Source organism: Carlito syrichta, unplaced genomic scaffold (assembly GCF_000164805.1).
Source record: "Carlito syrichta isolate Samal-C Ts95f unplaced genomic scaffold, Tarsius_syrichta-2.0.1 Scaffold306795, whole genome shotgun sequence".
Classification (NCBI taxonomy): Eukaryota; Metazoa; Chordata; class Mammalia; order Primates; family Tarsiidae; genus Carlito; species Carlito syrichta.
Genome location: NW_007250891.1, coordinates 530,444 through 548,545, shown reverse-complemented (window position 1 = coordinate 548,545; position 18,102 = coordinate 530,444). Strand labels below are relative to the sequence as shown.

General features: G+C 35.9%; 1 protein-coding gene across 1 annotated transcript in view; it reads left to right on the top strand.

The window, feature by feature from the left end:
* MYO16 (myosin XVI) overlaps positions 1–18,102 on the top strand; it is a 348,665-nt gene that overhangs the window by 144,009 nt on the left and 186,554 nt on the right. Inside the window, exon 8 of the mRNA XM_021715183.1 lies at positions 14,845–14,997. Within this exon, the coding sequence (XP_021570858.1) occupies positions 14,845–14,997 (153 nt within the window). The remainder of the gene's footprint in view (positions 1–14,844; positions 14,998–18,102) is intronic.

Genomic DNA, 18,102 nt, shown 5'->3' with positions numbered 1-18,102 from the left:
TATTACAGGAAGAATGAGTTATGAAGAATTTGGAAATAATTTGTAATGATTATATAATTTGTTTAGTTTTGTTTTTTTATGGTAGATAATGTGTTGGTTAATTACACTGGATCAAGATTTAAATAGAATGTGTTTGAGACTCAAGTTTGTGACTTTTACTAGCAAAGATTCCTGGCCAAGATGAAGATTCTGATTCTTGGCTTTCTTGTTTCTTCTTTCTTTTTTCTTTTTTTTGAGTTGGAGTCTCACTCCGTCGCCCAGACTGGAGTGCAGTGGCCTCTCCCGGCCACCGCAGCCTCAACCTGCTGGGCTCCGGCGATCCTTCCGAGTAGCTGGAACTATAGGCGCGTGCTATCACGCCCGGTTGATTTTTGATTTATTGTAGAGATGAGGTCTTGCCAAGTTGCCCAGGCAGGTCTTGAACCCGTGGGCTCAGGCAGTTCACTCACCTCAGCCTCCCAAAGGTTCTTGTTTCTAAAATGAGGATAATATTCGATTTACAGAGTTGCAAGATTAAACATGATTAAATAGTGTAATTTCCTTTCACCCTGTACAAATGACTACCATTACTGTTGCAAGTGGGAATACTTTAAGATCTCTTAAACTTTTGCACTTCACCCAATTTTATTTTTAGAGAAGTTCTGTATCATCTTGTGTTCAAATCTTAATTTTGCTGACTCACCTTATCTAGGATGAGTCAGCATGAACCATGTACTTTACGAAACTTTCTGAAAAGTCTAGTTTGAAGTAAGATCAAGGAGGCCATAGATTTCTTCTTCTTTCATACTTTTCTGTGGATTAATAGAGAAGGAAAGACTTAATGCTTTTATTTTTATTGCTTACTCTAAGAAAAATTGTGATGAACATAAAAAATAAAACAGTTAAGTGTGACCAATAGAATTTACAAAAATATATGCAGGGCCACAGTTTTCCCTAATGAGTTATTTCTCAGCTCAAATGTCTGAATGTTCTCTGGCATCTATATGTATTCCTTTTGTTTTCATCTTAGAAGATAGGCAAGCTTTCATGTCTGTGATGAGATACACTAGTTTATTCATCTCCTGGTAAGGACATGTAGAAACTATAAATGGAATGATGTCCTGTAAAGTTCTCTACTAGAGTTGTTGCTTCACAAGTTTCTGCCCCACTCCCAGACGTCATTGTCAAACGGATTTGTGCTAACAACAAGTATGTTCAAAACATGTATGTTGTTTTCTTATTGCCATTTTCGAAATCCCTATTATTCTTTCTTTCTCCTAAATAGTTTAATGATATCTTTTAGAATAGGTTGACAACGTGAGATTTCTGTATCACAAGAATTTATGATTTTTAAAAATTTATTTAAAGAATGAATCTTTGTTAAATGCCAATAGCTAGCTTTCTGCATTTATGGGTAAAATCTTAAGACCAGTTTTGAGACTTAAGTCATGAAAAAATTGTATTTTAAAAATATATATTTATTAGCAGATGTTCATTTCTATTGTGCACACTAGCAACGAGGCGTCATTTAGGAGGACAAAATTATTTTCTTTATGATGAATGCAAAACTCATTTTAAACTGGATTTATCAAATTCCTAAATTTTCATGTGAACTGTTGTTCTAAAGGTCAGTGGTTTGAGTGATACATTTTAGATATTTGCAACTTAACAGAAGGCTGACTTCCTCATTTTAAAAAATGTCATCGCAAACTTTCAACAAACTGCTTAACAAATCAATGCTGTATGCAGAATCAAACTTGGAAAATTATTAGAGATTTTATAAGCATTTACTTTATTCTGTTTTGTGCTTATTAACCAATCTGTCAGCTATTCACTTGGATGTTAACTCCAGCAGGGTTGAAATTGTGTCTGCATTTTGTGTATAATAAAAGTTTAATGAGTGTGTTTTTAATTGAAATTAAAAGAGTAATAAACTCATAAGAAATTTTTTGTAGCGCATTTTCTAGTGGTTCTTCTTGTGAAGAATAAATGTATGTATTTCTTGGCAATTGTTCTCTCATAAGAAGCTTGACAAATGTTTAGAATAGGGATACACCTGAGGAGATATTAAGAAGCACTCCACAACTCATTTCTCCAACTTCAGTATCCTCTAGTATCCTTAAAAGATTAAATGGATGCTTGTGATACTCTCAAATGAGAATTTTTTTCAGCTCATAGGAAATTTTAATCCCATTCTTTGACTTTGTCTTAGTCAATTCAAGCGGCTTTAGAAAAAATACTTTAGACTAGGCACTTGATAAACAATAGAAATTATTGCTCACTGTTCTGCAGGCTCAGAAGTCCAAGATCAAGGTACCAGCAGATTTAGTGTCTGGTAAGGGCTGCCTGCTTCAAGATGGAGCCTGACTGCTGTGTCATTTACCTGGCAGAAGGGCAAGGTGGTTCTCTGAGGGCTCTTTTATTATGGGCATTAATTCCATTGTGATTTAATCATTTCCCAAAGACCTTCCAGGAATATCACCTTAATAATTAGGCTTCAAAATATGAATCAGGGAGGGACACAGATATTCAGACCATAACATATTTTAAAGAATAATTTCTACTCAAGATTAGCACTTATAATAAATAAAATTTTCAGTTTAAAAACATAGTTGACATACTCAGCACAGAAACAAAATCAGTGCATAAAATCAATAGCATGTATTTTAAAAATAATTTGTTAGAAGATGTGATGGAAAAGAAGACAGCATTTATGTTGTTACAGACAAGCGGGCAACCTAAGCTAGGAGAAGGCCAAAATGTTTCTGAAAGGCAAAGTCAACTTTAATGTGAAGGCATACTGCATCCTCAGACAGAAAGAGCTAAGTATTATACAGATGACAATCCTTCCTAAGCTAATGTATAACTAGATGCAATGTCACTCCAAATAAATGAAGCAATGAATGGTAGAATTAGCATCAGTCAATTTTAGAGCTCCTAATAAGTAACGAATCTAGGCAACGAGTATAAATAACTGCTAACATTTTAAAAAGAGGGACAACATGCACAAAACACCTATCAAGTATTGCTACAGGGAGGAAGGGAAGAAAAAAAGAGAGAGGAACAGAGGGAAGAGGGAGGGAGGGAGAAAAAATAAATAATGAAGTCTTTAGTTAATAGGAACCAAGGACAGAGGAACATGATAAAATATACCATGAGGATGCACGCTGCAAAATTCATCATTTGGAAAACTGCATTAGACAGTCAACCTGATTTCTTCAGCAGATAAAATACAGGGGAAAATGTGAAAAGACAGGACCTACAGATTCAAAGTGATCTAAAGACATACACATCAGGTGAATGTGCGGACAATGTGGAACCCTAAGTTGTTATATTAAGAATAAACAATTATGAGATTAACAAGCAATTAAGATAATGTGGTATCTGGACAATGGAGGACATTTTAAAATAATATTGTTGGTTATATTATGTGTGATAAAGGTCCTGTGGAGGTGTTTTTCTAAGATTTTAATTCTGCTAAAAACTTCTAAGATAATTCTACTAAAATATTTGCTGACTTAATGACACAATGTCTGAAAATTACTTGAAGTCAGCTTATTTTTGAGGGCATTAAGAAAATGGAGAAAGCAGAATTGTCCATAAGTTGGTAATTACTGTTAATTATTGAAGTTAATTGATGATAGAGGAGGTTTATTACATGATTCCCTTCACTGTGGAATATGTTTGAAATTATCTATAAAAATGTCATTTTAATTTAAATAGGTGAGAAAATATAGAGATTATATAAATATTATTTTAATATGATAAACTTTTTCTTCCCAAACGTGTTATTACAAAGCTGTGTGTACTACTGATGTATCAATAGAGGAAAGTAGTGGAAACAAATGATATATCATGCAACAATTTCTCTAAATTCCCCCACTAAACACATATGTGCAAACGCATATAATGAATTATTGAACTTGGATTCTGGTAAAATTACATGTCAATAATTGCTGGAAGAATTTAGGGAACTTGGTGACAGAACACATTTGCTCAAAATAAAAGCTGCTGCCAAAGATAAAACTATGATATATATTCTATCCTCATGCTAGGCTTTATCTAAACATACTTCAGAAGAGTTGTCAAGGACTCAAGTCATTTCCGTGGTTATAGACTCTTCTAAAAAGGGAGATTTACTGGAAAGTTCAAGTGACCAGTAACTCAGTGAGATTTGGCCTATGTGTTCAAAGAGTTTGGAAAAATCTAGATTCCTTCACTTCTAACGTTTTATGAAATGCTATATAATTTGGTCATCTTAGCCTCAAAAAAACACTCTACAGCCTCAAAAAAACACTCTAAAGTGTGAAATCAGTATCTTAGATATGGTAGAAGGACAAATCAAATGATAAACTAACTGTTATTAATTGAACTCTCAACCATACACTCTTCACATGGGTTATCCCATTATACAGATGGGAAATTTGAGACTGTTATAGTCTGTGCTCTGTACTTATGCACTAGCAGAACCTAGAAAGATCCATTTTTCTGACTCTTCTGCATCAGAGTAATCGATGGTTCATTCAGTCGACACTTAACGTATTTACCCCAAGTCCCAGTCCCTGCACTACGCACTAAACCTTTCACAGACATTACGATATGACAGGTAGGGTGTTGTTAGAAGAACTGACTCATTTAATTAGATTTTCTCTAGCCAGATAATGTATTCCTACTTCTGCACCCATTCCTTTATTTTTCAATCCTTTGGATTTTTTAGTGTTCCATCTTTCAGGGCTGTGTAATGAATTACCTGAAACCTCAGTGGCACAAATAGATATTTATTACACTCACTAATACTCTATGTCAGGAGTTTGAACAGGGCACGGGGGCAGGTTGTCTCTGGTTCATAATTTCTGATGTCTTAGCTGGATGCTTTGAATGCTAGAGGCAAAAATCATCTGAAGGCTCCTTCCATCACAAATCTACAGGGTGACACCGGCTATTGGCTAGGGGGCCTCAGTTTCTCTTTGCACAGGTCTGTCCATGTGAGTCTCCTCATGTGGCTTTTATGCACAGGCTAGCTTGGACTTTCTCACAGTGTGTTGGATGATTTCCCCAGAGTGGCTTCCCCCAAATAGAAAGCTATATGGAAACAGAATCTCTTCCTTTTTGGGGGGGAATATAGCCTAACTTGGAAGTCACATAGTATTACTTCTTCCATAGGTTAGAGTAATCACAAGCATGCTCAGGTTCAAGGGGGAGGGTAAGTAGAGTCTTACCCAGGACTGATTTGAACTGGAAAATAATCAGGAAAGTTTAATTGAGAAAAAGTTGCTATTTTAACCCTAAGTATGGAAAAGAATCCATGTAATTTTAATCACGGTGTATCTTCCGATAACTATTAGATATCAGTAGTGATCTATCAATCAATTGATATACCAATATGATTAAACATTGCCATTGTCATTTTAAGTTGTTTCATACACAGATTCTGTTTCCATATTTCAAAGTCATATATGCGTAAAATGTCCACCTCTATCTTAAAACATTTTCTGCTCCACGTATCACCTTTTCACAATGACATTGAACTTGCCAAGATCATCTCAGAAACTCACTGAGCTGTTAATAACACATATTAAGAAAAATTTCAGTGAGGAAATGCATTTCTTTTCACTACATATCAGAACTCTAGCATAATGCTACTTGGGTTTCTACAGGAAAATGAACAGAAATATTAAATAATGAGATGCTATTTTAATATACCTCTTACAGTAATATAGGATTCTGTGTTTGTGAAAAGTATAATTATGGATCTTTTTTTAAATAACAGTTTGAGAAAACTTTTTCTGGACAAATAAAAAAGAGGGAGGGACAATGTAATTAATATTTTTGAGCATATAAACTGTACACTTAATGACTCTTAAAGTTCCTATAAGCAAAATAACATTATTGTTTTAGAGCTAAAGAAAGCAAAACTCAGATAATCTAAGTAACTCATAGAAGTTACAAATATTTCAGGACAAACAGTCCTGAAACTAGGTTTAATGACTCGCATATTCCCAGTTCCAAAGGTTCTTTGAAAGCTAGACTTAAATTTTTATTATTAAACTTTATTATTAAATTTCTAAATGTTAACTGCTGCCCTTTGTGAGTATATCTGTTTGTATTTCTCTTAGGAATCAATGTTATTTATTCTATTAAGTGTAGAAACAATAAAATCTTAATAAACTTATTGCCAGATGGGCTCAGTGGCACATGCATGTAATCCCAGCACTTTGGTAAGCTAAGACAGGAAGATTGCTTGAACCCAAGAATTTGAGACCAGTCTGAGCAATATATTAAGACCTTGTCTCTGCAAGAAAAAAAATGAAATAAAATAACCAAGCATGGTGGTGCACGTCTGTGTTCCAATTTGAGCCCAGGGTTTTGAGGCTGCGGTGAGCTATGATCATGCCACTGCACTGCAACCTGGGCAACAGAGTGAGCCCCTGACTAAAAAAATAATAATAAATGCCATTAATTATTTTTTCCATAGTGGAGTTTTTCACCAAATTCCTTTAATGTAAATAAATAGGTTAGATATGATCATACAGGTATATCTTCTTCATTGTAGAGTATCAGGATAATTAAAAGAAAATGTTACACAGCATAAAAGGAAGAATTGATCCTTTGAAAACACCTATCAGACCACTTTAGAGAAGAGTTAATTGAGTTCTTTCAATGACCAGAAAGAGGTTCAGATTTATCACAATGGCTGTCCAGATATAAAGCCCCAGAACCCATATGTGTTAACTAGGAAAATATTTTCACATAGTGTTTTGCTAGTAATTGATAATGGCTACAATTTCTTGAGCTCCTACTACTAGTCAGATTAAATTATTACGTGATCTCTAACTCTCACTGCAAGCCTTTCAGAAAATTAAGAGATATTCCCAGCGGTCTTACCAGGACAAGTGGGAATTCAGACCCAGATCCAGGTGCCTCCAAATCTCAGTCTTTTCTGTGCCATCCTGTCAGCTTGTCATTCAGTCTCTAAGTTTTGCATTTAATTCTGGATAATTACAATTATTTGAAAAAAACTAATTTTAGTAGAAATTATATACGATCATTGTCTTTGGACTACATGAATACATTTATAGGAAAAGAGAAGACATATGGAATAATCTAAAGGTTCATTTCCAAATGAAAAAAGAAAGAAAACCTTTTTTAAAAACCATGAACAATTTGACATAGTGACTGAAGCTTTAAAGTAAAAGCATTTTGACGAGAGACTATTTCCAACTCTTGGACACGGCTTCTATTTAAACTGAGGGGTGCATCTTATATCTAAGGTATCGTACAGAATATCTAACAATATTTTTTCTTTTAATTTGTACTTTTTGCCCCTGATGTGTCATATTATTGTATAAATTTTTTTCTAATTGGTTTGTTGTTAGCAGACTCCCTTTGAAGACCAATCCTTCAAACTTCAAAGTAATAATATACACATTAGAAGAGAATAAAGTCGTGAATTGAACCCATCAATATACTGGGTTTGTTTGATAAATCTGCATTGCTCTGAGTAACAGAATAACAGAAATGTTGTAAAGAGAGTAAATGTTTTTTATTGCTGTAAAAAATATGTCTTAACTCGTGAAGTAACTGGCATTTGTTTTGCTTCAAATCTGTTACATATATTTTAATTTTAAAATACCAAAGGGAAACTGGAGAAGGAAAGGATGTTTGCTTTTTAAAGAAATAGTAATTTACCAACGGCCTCTATAGTAAGAGAGTCGGAGGAGACAAAATAAACAATAGAATTTTAAAACATATAAGCAAGAGAGATGCTCTCCCCTCACCAAACCCCTTTACCTGCCATTTTATAAACAATATATCAAAATCAGGGGGGATTCATTTTTTCAGAGAAAGTTCCTAGGACAGTCAGATGGGCCCTGGAGTATTCTTCAAAAAAGTTAAGTTGAGGTTCACAGTCCACTGGACTCATTAAAGCCCTGAGAAGTCCTGCGGAGAAGCCATTAACTAAACTCAGAGTTTCCCCAGAGGCTTCTGCTTATTTCGTGTTTTTAGATAATCGCTATTAAAGTCTCATACAATTACTATTCTGCTGAGTATATTTGAGAAATGTTGAATATCTGAAGTCTGGCATTAGTCCTCCTTGCGCACACACATTAAGATATGATATATTACACACATATATATTAACTGATGAGCAAATTGGTTAATGGATTATACATTCTCTATTCGACCATCTATCTCAGTGTGTCTCACCATGTCTCCATATTAGAATCACCTCGAAAGCTTTTAACATGCATCAATGCCTGGGCCCCACTCCAATTTAATTGGTTTGGGGTCAGGCCCAGACATCGGCCTTTCTTAAAAAGCTCCCCGGTTAATTCCAGCGCGCAGCTAGGATTGCGAATCACCGCCTAAGGCCTGGGGCTCAGCTTTAATTAATCTCCTGCTTTAATTCTGTGATGTATATGCCATGCTCTATTATATTTTTGTTTCGAATATATTTCATTGAGTGGTGAAAATAAAGGGCGAACAGTTGGTGGAAATTTACTGAAGACATTGTTTGTCGTTAATACAAATGACAGACCGTCTGGACCAGCAATAAGGTTCTTCAAGGGCTGCATAATTTTTGTTATTAAGCCAGTTAGCAGCGGCACTTAACGTACAGAGCGTGTATTTTAATTAGAGAAGGGTACATACTAACTAAGTGGGTACTTAATAGTTATCCATTACCATTTTTTATTTTATTTTATTTGAGTTGGCATCTCACTCCATCATCCAGACTGGAGTGCAGTGGCATGCTCACAGCCACCACAGCCTTGTCTTGCTGATCTTAGGCAATCTTTCCACCCCAGCCTTCCTAGGAGCTAGAACTACAGGCGCATGCCACCACGCCTGGCTTATTTTATTTTATTTTTTTATTTATCGTAGAGACAAGGTCTCACCAAGTTGCCCAGGCTGGTCTTGAACCCCTGCGCTCAGGCAGTCCCCTCGCCTCGGCCTCCCAAAGTGCTGGGGTTACAGGCTTGAGTCACCGCACCCAGCCTACCATTTATTAATACTCATCTTCCACCAACATTCAAGTCTATGCTGAGTAATACCTGGAAAGGTACTGCAACCCAAAAATAATTCTGATGAGCACAGTTGAAAAGCAAAAGCAATGATTGTTTTGCATTGAAGTTCATGATCTCAATTTTTTAATACAGATTTATGCATCTAGACACATAAACTTGTTTGCTTGTAAACATCTTCACTGTGTCTTTCTCTGTGTCTCACACATCTGCCTGTGCACATTCTCACACACACAGAGTTCCGTGAAAATAAATCAAGAATGATGTTCTGGTCGCGGTTTCAGCCACCATTGAGTTGGTGAGGTACATCTTTTAAAAATTTCAGCTAGGTGTCTAACATTAGATAACATGTTTGTTTTATTAATCTTAGCTGCACTCATTAGCAATTTGGAAATTCATGTTATAGTACTTCTATGTTTAACTTTGGTTCAAACAATGAGTGCTTTAAACAATTCAGAATAGGAGAAGGCAAACTTTTGATAAAATATCTTCATGTACACTGTAACATCAGAATGATTTTGATGAACATTCTTTGAACTGCACTTGTTCCCAGTGATTCACTGTACCACTCTCTCTTGTTAGAAATAAAAATATAGGTTTTAGCTCTGGAGAGCGCCACTGTAATAAAAGTCACAAGTTGGAAATCAGTCCACAGGCTATTCAGTTTCACACATCAAGCTGGATTTTTCCCTATGGGATTTTAATAAATTACTTGAAGACTTTTCTCTCCCTCCAGAATACAAAGAACACAATATACAACAAAAGACTCAGGTCTATTGTAAAGAGCACCCTGTGTTACAAACAGAACTCCCCGTCTGCATTTTGGCTAAAATTGCTAAAAGTCCAGTGGAGAAGTTGTGTTTTATTAGTCACTTTGACCAGGAGAGTCATAAATTTGGGTGCTTTATCCAAAAGCACAGGCCAAATCCCTTTCTGTAGCCACAGTTCAGTAGTTTCCTTTAGACCTTTTTTGGGAAAAAAGAAAACAGAGACCTGACATCTTCCAGCCCTTTAATATGGCTTCATCTACATCCACACTGGTTTCACTGCTTTGATTAAACCAGTGGATTGATTAAGTGAAGCCAATGTTCAGTTCAATAAAATGTTAGTAAAAAAATAAAGTACATTTATTGTCTATTATGAAAAGGCTCAGGTCTGTCAAAACACGACAGAGATGGTCTGTCATAAAACAGTCAAGACCAAGAGGATTTAGTCAGATTATAATCGAAAGTAATTTTTGTACAGGCAAAGTTGCAGCCTACTCTGAATGCAAAATGATAAGGGAATTATATTAAATATGTTGAAGAAATCCATTTCCATCCAACTATTTTCAATTAGAGAATCTCAAAGTAAGGGGAAGAAAAATGTCATATAACTTGGACATTTTTTGAACAATAGAAAATCAGTCATTGATTTTTTTAAAATTTGGAATTGCTTCATCAGACTTCTATTTATTGTTTTACAACGTAATAAACATTACCTTACTTTTCACGGGTTCAACATTTTCTTGTTCCTAAAACAGATTGCATTTAAGCACACTATCTATTAACACTTTTAGGTGAAGTTGAGACACAGGATCTATTTGTGCTTTCCTAAATTATTCTATATATTTTTAATAGCAAAATGTTTGAGAAGGTACAATGATATGCATTATATAATCGAAGAGAATGTTTTCCGATGGCTCCATTCCATGCCAGACGTCATTTGTTTTCTGTACATTTTTGGTGAATATTTTACTCTCGATTTTAATAATCTCACAGCATTTATGACATCCTAGTAATAAAATTACCTCAGTATCGAAGAAATTTAGCAAATTACTTCTTTAAAGGAACATAGTCAAATATTATTTTTGAAGCAAAGTGAAATAATTTTAAATTTTTCAAGTTTTCTGTAACAATTTTCGCAAATTTTGATTTTTTATTTATGATTAAGATCAAGTGATAAGTAAATGTGTTACTTTAGCAGTAGGGATACTATTGTGGACAGATGCTACACAGTTGTATAGAAAATGGTTTGTCTTTCCAAAACCGTTCCTGGAGATTTATACCATGCAGGAAAAGATAAACATAGAAACTAATCGTGAAGATCTGGGTTTACTGGCTTCACTTAGTTTTGATGGAATAATTCAAGAGGATAAATGTGCTAGACAGTATCATTTACAAAAAAGAAATATTTTTCATATGATATTTAGATTCTGAATGTCATTTCTCCCTTTGCCAGTTATCATGTTCAGGATTGATGATCTGTGTCCATATTCAAATCGTATTTGTCTTCACAGCAGGGCCTTTAAAGTGAAATGTTTTCTATGGTATGTTCTCATTTGAAGTGACTATTTTTAATTAAGAAAAATGATCACCAGAAGTGTGAGTTTATCTAAGAAACACTTAACTTTAAATGTAAAGAACTTCCAGCTTTGCATCTATCTCACAGAATCTAGTTGTCAGAGAGCAGACGGGAAAAGTTCTAGTTACTTACTGGGCAAATGAGATACAAGAAAGAAAATCACTGAGTTTACAGAAACCATCTTTTTTAAAAAAAATTTTATTGTAAAGATGTGTGATACAATTCAGGGTTAGGTATACAAACATTGATCATGCAGGTACCCCTGTTAATGAGGTATGCCCCTCCAAAAACCATCTTTTACTGTGAGACCAGAGATGCAAGAAAAACAATTAGAAAAATCAGTCACCACAGAGCATCATTTTTTGACCTAGAGCTAAGAATTATTTTTTGTTATTGTTTGGGTATCAGTGTGTGATATTTAGATCTTATTTTATATAGTTCTTTTTTAAATATTTGGCATATTTCTACTGTACTATTCGTCTTCACTTATCACATTGATAGTAAAAAAGAGATAAGGAGAGAGAGAGAGAGAGAGATCACGTATAGCCATTGTTAAAATAATGTAGCTACGTCAGGTCATAAAAACCTCTTCAGTTTCAGCTCTTCAAACTCTGCTTCAGTCAAGGTATCTTCAGGCTTACAAATTTCTCATACTCCAATCACTGGATTTTTAAGGATGGTTGAGTTGTCTATAACCACTCACAAAATTCTGGGCCTGGCAAGAAGCAAATGATAGAACTTTATATGCAATCAATCCAGTCTCATGCCAGACTCTCTTCTGTGTTCAGATAAATGTTCTACGCTCTCACCTATGTGCATCTCCACTAAAAAATATTTCCCTTTGAGACTTCTCCATGTCTCTAGAATCTCATTATTTTCTATCCTCCCAAATCACTGGATCCGTGAGAAAATGCCCCTCTTCCTCTATGTGTGTGTATTCTCAATTCTTTAATAGCCAAGTCTTATAGGTAAGTGCAGACCCCCATACAGAGAATGAAAGGCTTTCTGATGTCGGTCACTTAAAAACATTGCTTGTCTCTCTCACTGGAAGTTGAGACATAAGAGATGTCCCCTCTCCCACAGGATAGAGGGAAGACGTGAATTCCGATCACAGGACAGGAATATCTAGAAGCACTTCTAGTTCCCTGGTGTTGTGATGATGTCAGACTTGGAGAAGATTTGCGGTACTTGGAAAACAGGAATACAAGGAGATCTTTCTTTTCTGTGCTGACTATGACAGTCATATTTGGCCGTGTTCTTTACAAAAGCTTTGGCATTTTCTTTATATGTATCCAGAATACACATTAGATATACTTTTAGATAGTATTTTATTTGCTGCTAAGATCTCATTTCCTCTAAAACATTGTATCAGTTGTTTCCTTCTATATAAAGAGTTTGTCTTTAGTTATTTTTAGTGAGTTACTGAGCACTAAATATATCTAAATATTTTTGGATTTTACCTGGCAGTATAGGGAACATGAGGGTCTGGGAGATTAAAGAGCTCTCAAAGGAGGTGGGTGTACGAAGTGTGACAATTGAGTACACGAACTCATCCTAGAAAAAGTGTTCCATACCTCACTGCTGAATATCACTATGGTCATCTTCGAAGTCCTCCCCTTAGGAAGATTTGCACCAACCTGAATGTCATCAAAAGTATCCCTTTCAATATTTCCTTTTTCTTTGGGTAAACAAAAAGTCATTGGGAGCCAGATCAAGTGAGCAGGGAGGGTTATTCAATACAGTCAACTGTTTACTAGCTGAAAACTCTCTCACAGACAGTGCTATGTGAGCTGGTGCATTGTCATGATGCAAGAGCTCCTTCAGGATCATTTTGCACACACCTTTCTCATGACAAGATTTTCAGTTAAGAGTTTCCTGTTTCTCTATCAATGTTTATTTGGTCTGCTATGCTTCTCAGAGTCAGCTGATAATTTTGATGCACAATTTGACAAATTTTTGCAATGTGTATTTGTCACTTCTGCTCACTCTTGGCCATCCTGACCTCTCTTCATCAGTGATGTTTTCTGTCCCCTCAGAAAAATTTTTAATCCATTTGTACACTGCCATTTTCCTCATGACATTGTCTCCATAAACTTGGACTAACGTGTCCCTGATTTCACTTCCACTCTTGCCAAGTTTAACAAGAAATTTAATGTTTGTTCATTGCTCTAATTTAAGCTCCCACATTCTTGTCATGGCGCACAAAAACATGCAACAACAGTAATGAACATTACTCAGAAAGACACTTCCACACATCAACGGGAACACAGTTGTGAGACACTGATATACCAAGGTTATGAAACCTTACCGAGTTGTTTGTACATTGATGCCAACGAAAGCACATGGAGGCCGATCGTGAACTTAACTGTCAGACCTTGTAGTCAGAGAGGTTACGAGGTTCATGGACTGAGACCCCAACACTCCCATATGAGCAGGCCAGGAGTGGACGAAGAGTCAGGAAAGGAGATAGGGAAGGAACGGCCAGTGAGGTGGGAGACCAAGAGAGTGTGGTGTCCTGGAAGACAGGCCAGAAGATGTTCCGAGGACACATCAAATATTGGTGGTGGCAAGGTGGCGGAGATGGGGAGACCTCAAGAAAAACGAACACTGAAAGCTGAATGCAGAATTTAGAAATGCACCCATCTCCGGTGACTTCCATCAAAGCTATTTTGGTAGCTCCATGTAGCCAAAAGTTCTATTAGAATGGTTTCAAGAGAGAATGGGAGGAAAATTTTAAAATAAAAGGTAAAAACGAGTCATTTGTGGTTATTTGAAATGAAAGGAATCAGAATAATGGTAGTTTAAAGGGGAAGTGGTATTTCATTTTTATTAGATTTGAGTTGTTGCTTTATTTTCAAGATGCTTTAAGATAAAGTCTGTTTTAAGGTGAAGAAATTAAGTCAAGATTAAGAAATAACACACTTGTTTCCTGATGGGAATGTCTTGTGGGTAGAGAAAAACCAACAGGTGGAGAAATGCAGAAAATTTTCTGACAAAGAAAATAGCTTCTAAAATAAAATGCTTTCACTGTTTATTATGATATCTGAAAGAAACCCCCCGTTCACTATCGCCCCTCACTAACGGACAATCAGAAACAGAAATGAGGTCTGCAAGGAATGTTTCTCTTTGCTCTGGAATGAAGCTTTGTCTTCATTTCTGGAGGATAGCCCAAATACATCTTTCTTTTGGAAATGTTTTTTGAATGCTCAAATATATTTGAGACACGACATTTGTAAACTAATGCCGTAATCATACTTTTTGTTGCTTTTAATAGACTATAAATTGAACAATCAGACAGTACGGAATCCGACATCTTTGATTTGTGGCAGTGCTTTCCTGGACTTTAAGTGAAACTCTGACTTCTCCGGCGACACCGTAGTGTCTTCATAGACAATGTCTTGTTAGACTTATTGGTTTGAGCTTTCCTGAGTTAATATTTCACCAATCTGGAACTGTACCCTTGAACCTTGTGAACTGTTGTCTCTTCCTCCCACCGTAGATCTGTGTCAACATGACCAACGAGAAGATGCACCATTATATCAATGAAGTGCTTTTCCTACACGAGCAAGCAGAATGTGTACAAGAGGGAGTTGCCATGGAAACAGCACATTCTCCTGGTAACCAGCCTGGAGTTTTGGATTTTTTTTTTCAGGTATTCATATAATATAATTAGATACTTAACAGGATGCATGCATTGAAATATACCGGAGACAAAGAATTTTCTTTCAGGAGGCCTTGTGTTGGAGAGAGCTTTGTATATGAGATTCTGCAACATTTTTATAATCTTTCAAGCCCTGTTGAGGAGCACAGGTTATCTTTTCTTTTTCCTCAAAGAGCACCTGAAAGATCACCAATGTATTGCAAGGATGAGAAATATCAAATCATTTGGTACAAAAATATTCAGCATTGTTTATTCAACATCATTAAAACTCTCTTTTTGGCAGTTATGAGTGCTCAATGTAAAAAAAAAACCCGATTTTTTAATAAAAATGATACTCAAGATTAATGATCTCATAAAATAAATTCAGCAGAATCTTTTTGTTATTTATCTGCAAAGTTTCTAAGATTTAAATTTGGAAACTTTGGCGGGAAAATCCTAGGCACACATACTTAATATTGGGTTAAATTAAGAGTTTGAGGGTATTGGCAGGTGTTTATATTTATCTTTATTGTTTCCACTTTCCAATAAAAAGAAATTTGACTCCATATCTCTATTATATAAACAAAAGTCTATCATAAAAACAGCAATTTTCTATTTACTAGTATAGGATTACATTGTATGAATTAACCGACAATACCTCTAAAACACATGGACAATATTTAAAACAACCATCATTTAGCTATTTGGAGAGCACAATACTTCATTTTTTATGCTCTATTTCTATAAAGGTAGATTTATAAATTACTCTATTTTATCCATTTTTCAAATATTGTAACATTTTCTCGTTCTTGTTACCAGCTTGTCAACTTTCTTTTTTATTTGTTTTTTGTTGTTGTTTGGTTTTTCGGTTCTTTGTTTTGAGTCAGAATCTCACTCTGTCACCCAGGCTGGAGTGCAATGGCACGCTCACTGCCACCCAGCATCGACCAGCTGGGTTCAGGCGATTCTTCCACCTCAGCCTTCCAAGTAGTCGGAACTACAGGCTTGCGCTACCACGCCCGGCTGATTTTTGTTGTTGCTATTTTTATTATAGAGATGAGGTCTCGCCAAGTTTCCCAGGCTGGTCTCAAACCCCTGGGCTCAGGCAATCCTCTCACCTTGGTCTCCTAAAGTGCTGGGATTACAGGTTGAGGCACCACATCCAACCAACATTTTTTTTTAATTACAGCAGAGGCCCTCTTCCTCCAGAAAGCCCTCACCATGACACACATGGTGTATATTTTAAGGTTTAAATGTGTCTTGAAACTGACAAGACTGTATACTTAATTGTCCCTGGAAAACCCCAGACAACTGGCACCTTCACTCTAGCTCACCATGCCGTCCTTGCCTGTGGTCATGGACCTTTGCATGGGCCAGATTTACATTTTAATGATTATATCTTTGCCTTATGACCCTGAGGAGAAGGGTTGAACCAGGTTTTTACCAAATCCTCCAAGTATCTAGTGCATTTTGTTGCACTCTGTTTTATTTGATGCTTTGGGTTATTAAGGTAAAACTGCATATTATAAACTTTCACACACAATAGACCAATTACATCTGTCCCAAACCTTTGCTATGAAAGAAATTGAAAGCCATTAATCATTTTCTTATGACTTATTTCCCCATCTTCTGTTTTCTTCAAATACTTCAGCAAGTTTTTGAAGTCTAGGAGGCTAATTACCACCCATCTTTCATGCCTTTCTTGCAAACATCCAGAAAACATAACTTTTTAAAAAAATTGGAAGACTGTGTAAATTATAATGCTTAAAATAGTCAGCCACCTCATCTTTGGAGAATACCCTCTTGCTTTTTGGAGCAGAGTTGATTTACCACATGTTCTCACCCATAACAGACCCTGAACATTTACCATAATACCATAAGAAAGGGATTGGCAGTATCGGGATAATGCTGGGGTTGAGGGTGGGGGCACATAACATCAATAAGGGTACCTGATCTCAAACTAGGAAAAGTGGGGACCAAAGGGAGTCCCAAACTTCACCTGTACGACGTCTATTTGTATACCTAGTCCTGAATTGTAACCCACCTCTTTAAAATAAAATATATATTTTTAAAATCCGTATGAAATTATAACCAAATGAGTGAGAACCTTGGAGATATCCTTCACTGAGTATAGAATAAGGAAAAAAATCCTTCTATAAATGCAATAAAGGTATGATCAGGGCGGGAGTAGAATTAGGAAAATTCACTATATTGAAAGACAATCACATGTCATAAAAATTAAGAATAAAACAACAAAATGGCCATTTATAAAAGAAAATATCTCTTTCTTTTTGCTAATTTGGGGTCTTATTTTTGAAGTACTGAAACACTCATTAAAGGCTTTTCCAACAAATGGACATTTTCACCTCCAAAGAATTTCTGTCACTGTCCCTGAAATACAAACACCCTTTCAGAAATTCTTGAAATAGCTCACGTGTCCTTCCATTGCATGTTTGTATGTGCTTGTGTAAGTTTGTGTTTAAATAAGTAACAACCAACATATAGAGAGAATTATTGTGACCTGATGCTTACATCGATTGATGAGGGAATGATTTGTAATATTCTAGTATCAACATTTTACTTGCTCTTTGGAAAATAACTATACATTAAAACAGATAATTATTTGATTTTTAAAACCTCACAGTCCTTGGCAAGCTCCTGACATAGACTGTTTCTCTCTGCTGCTTCTTTCTACCCGTTTCTTCACCAATGGGCTCTTTATATAGCCTCTCCATGGGCTCCCAGGCCAATCTGAGAATCTTGGAATGTATTATATGGAACTACCTGCTGAGTTAGTACTCTCAGTAATGGGCTTTCTTTTCCAAATTTCATTATCAAAAAAACTTCTTTAGGCTGGGCCTAGTGGCTCATGCCTATAATACCAACCCTCTGGGAGTCCGAGGTGAGAGGTCTGCTTGAGGACAGAAGCACAAGATCAGTTCTGGGCAACATAGAGAAACTTTACCTGTAGTCCCAGCTACTTGAGAGGCTGAGTCAAGCGGATCACTTGAGCCCAGGAGTCTGAGGCTGCAGTGAGCTATGTCAAAGTGAGATCTTGTCTCTAAAAACAAACAAAAAACAAGGAGGGAGGGAGGGAGGGAAGGAGAGAAGAAAGAA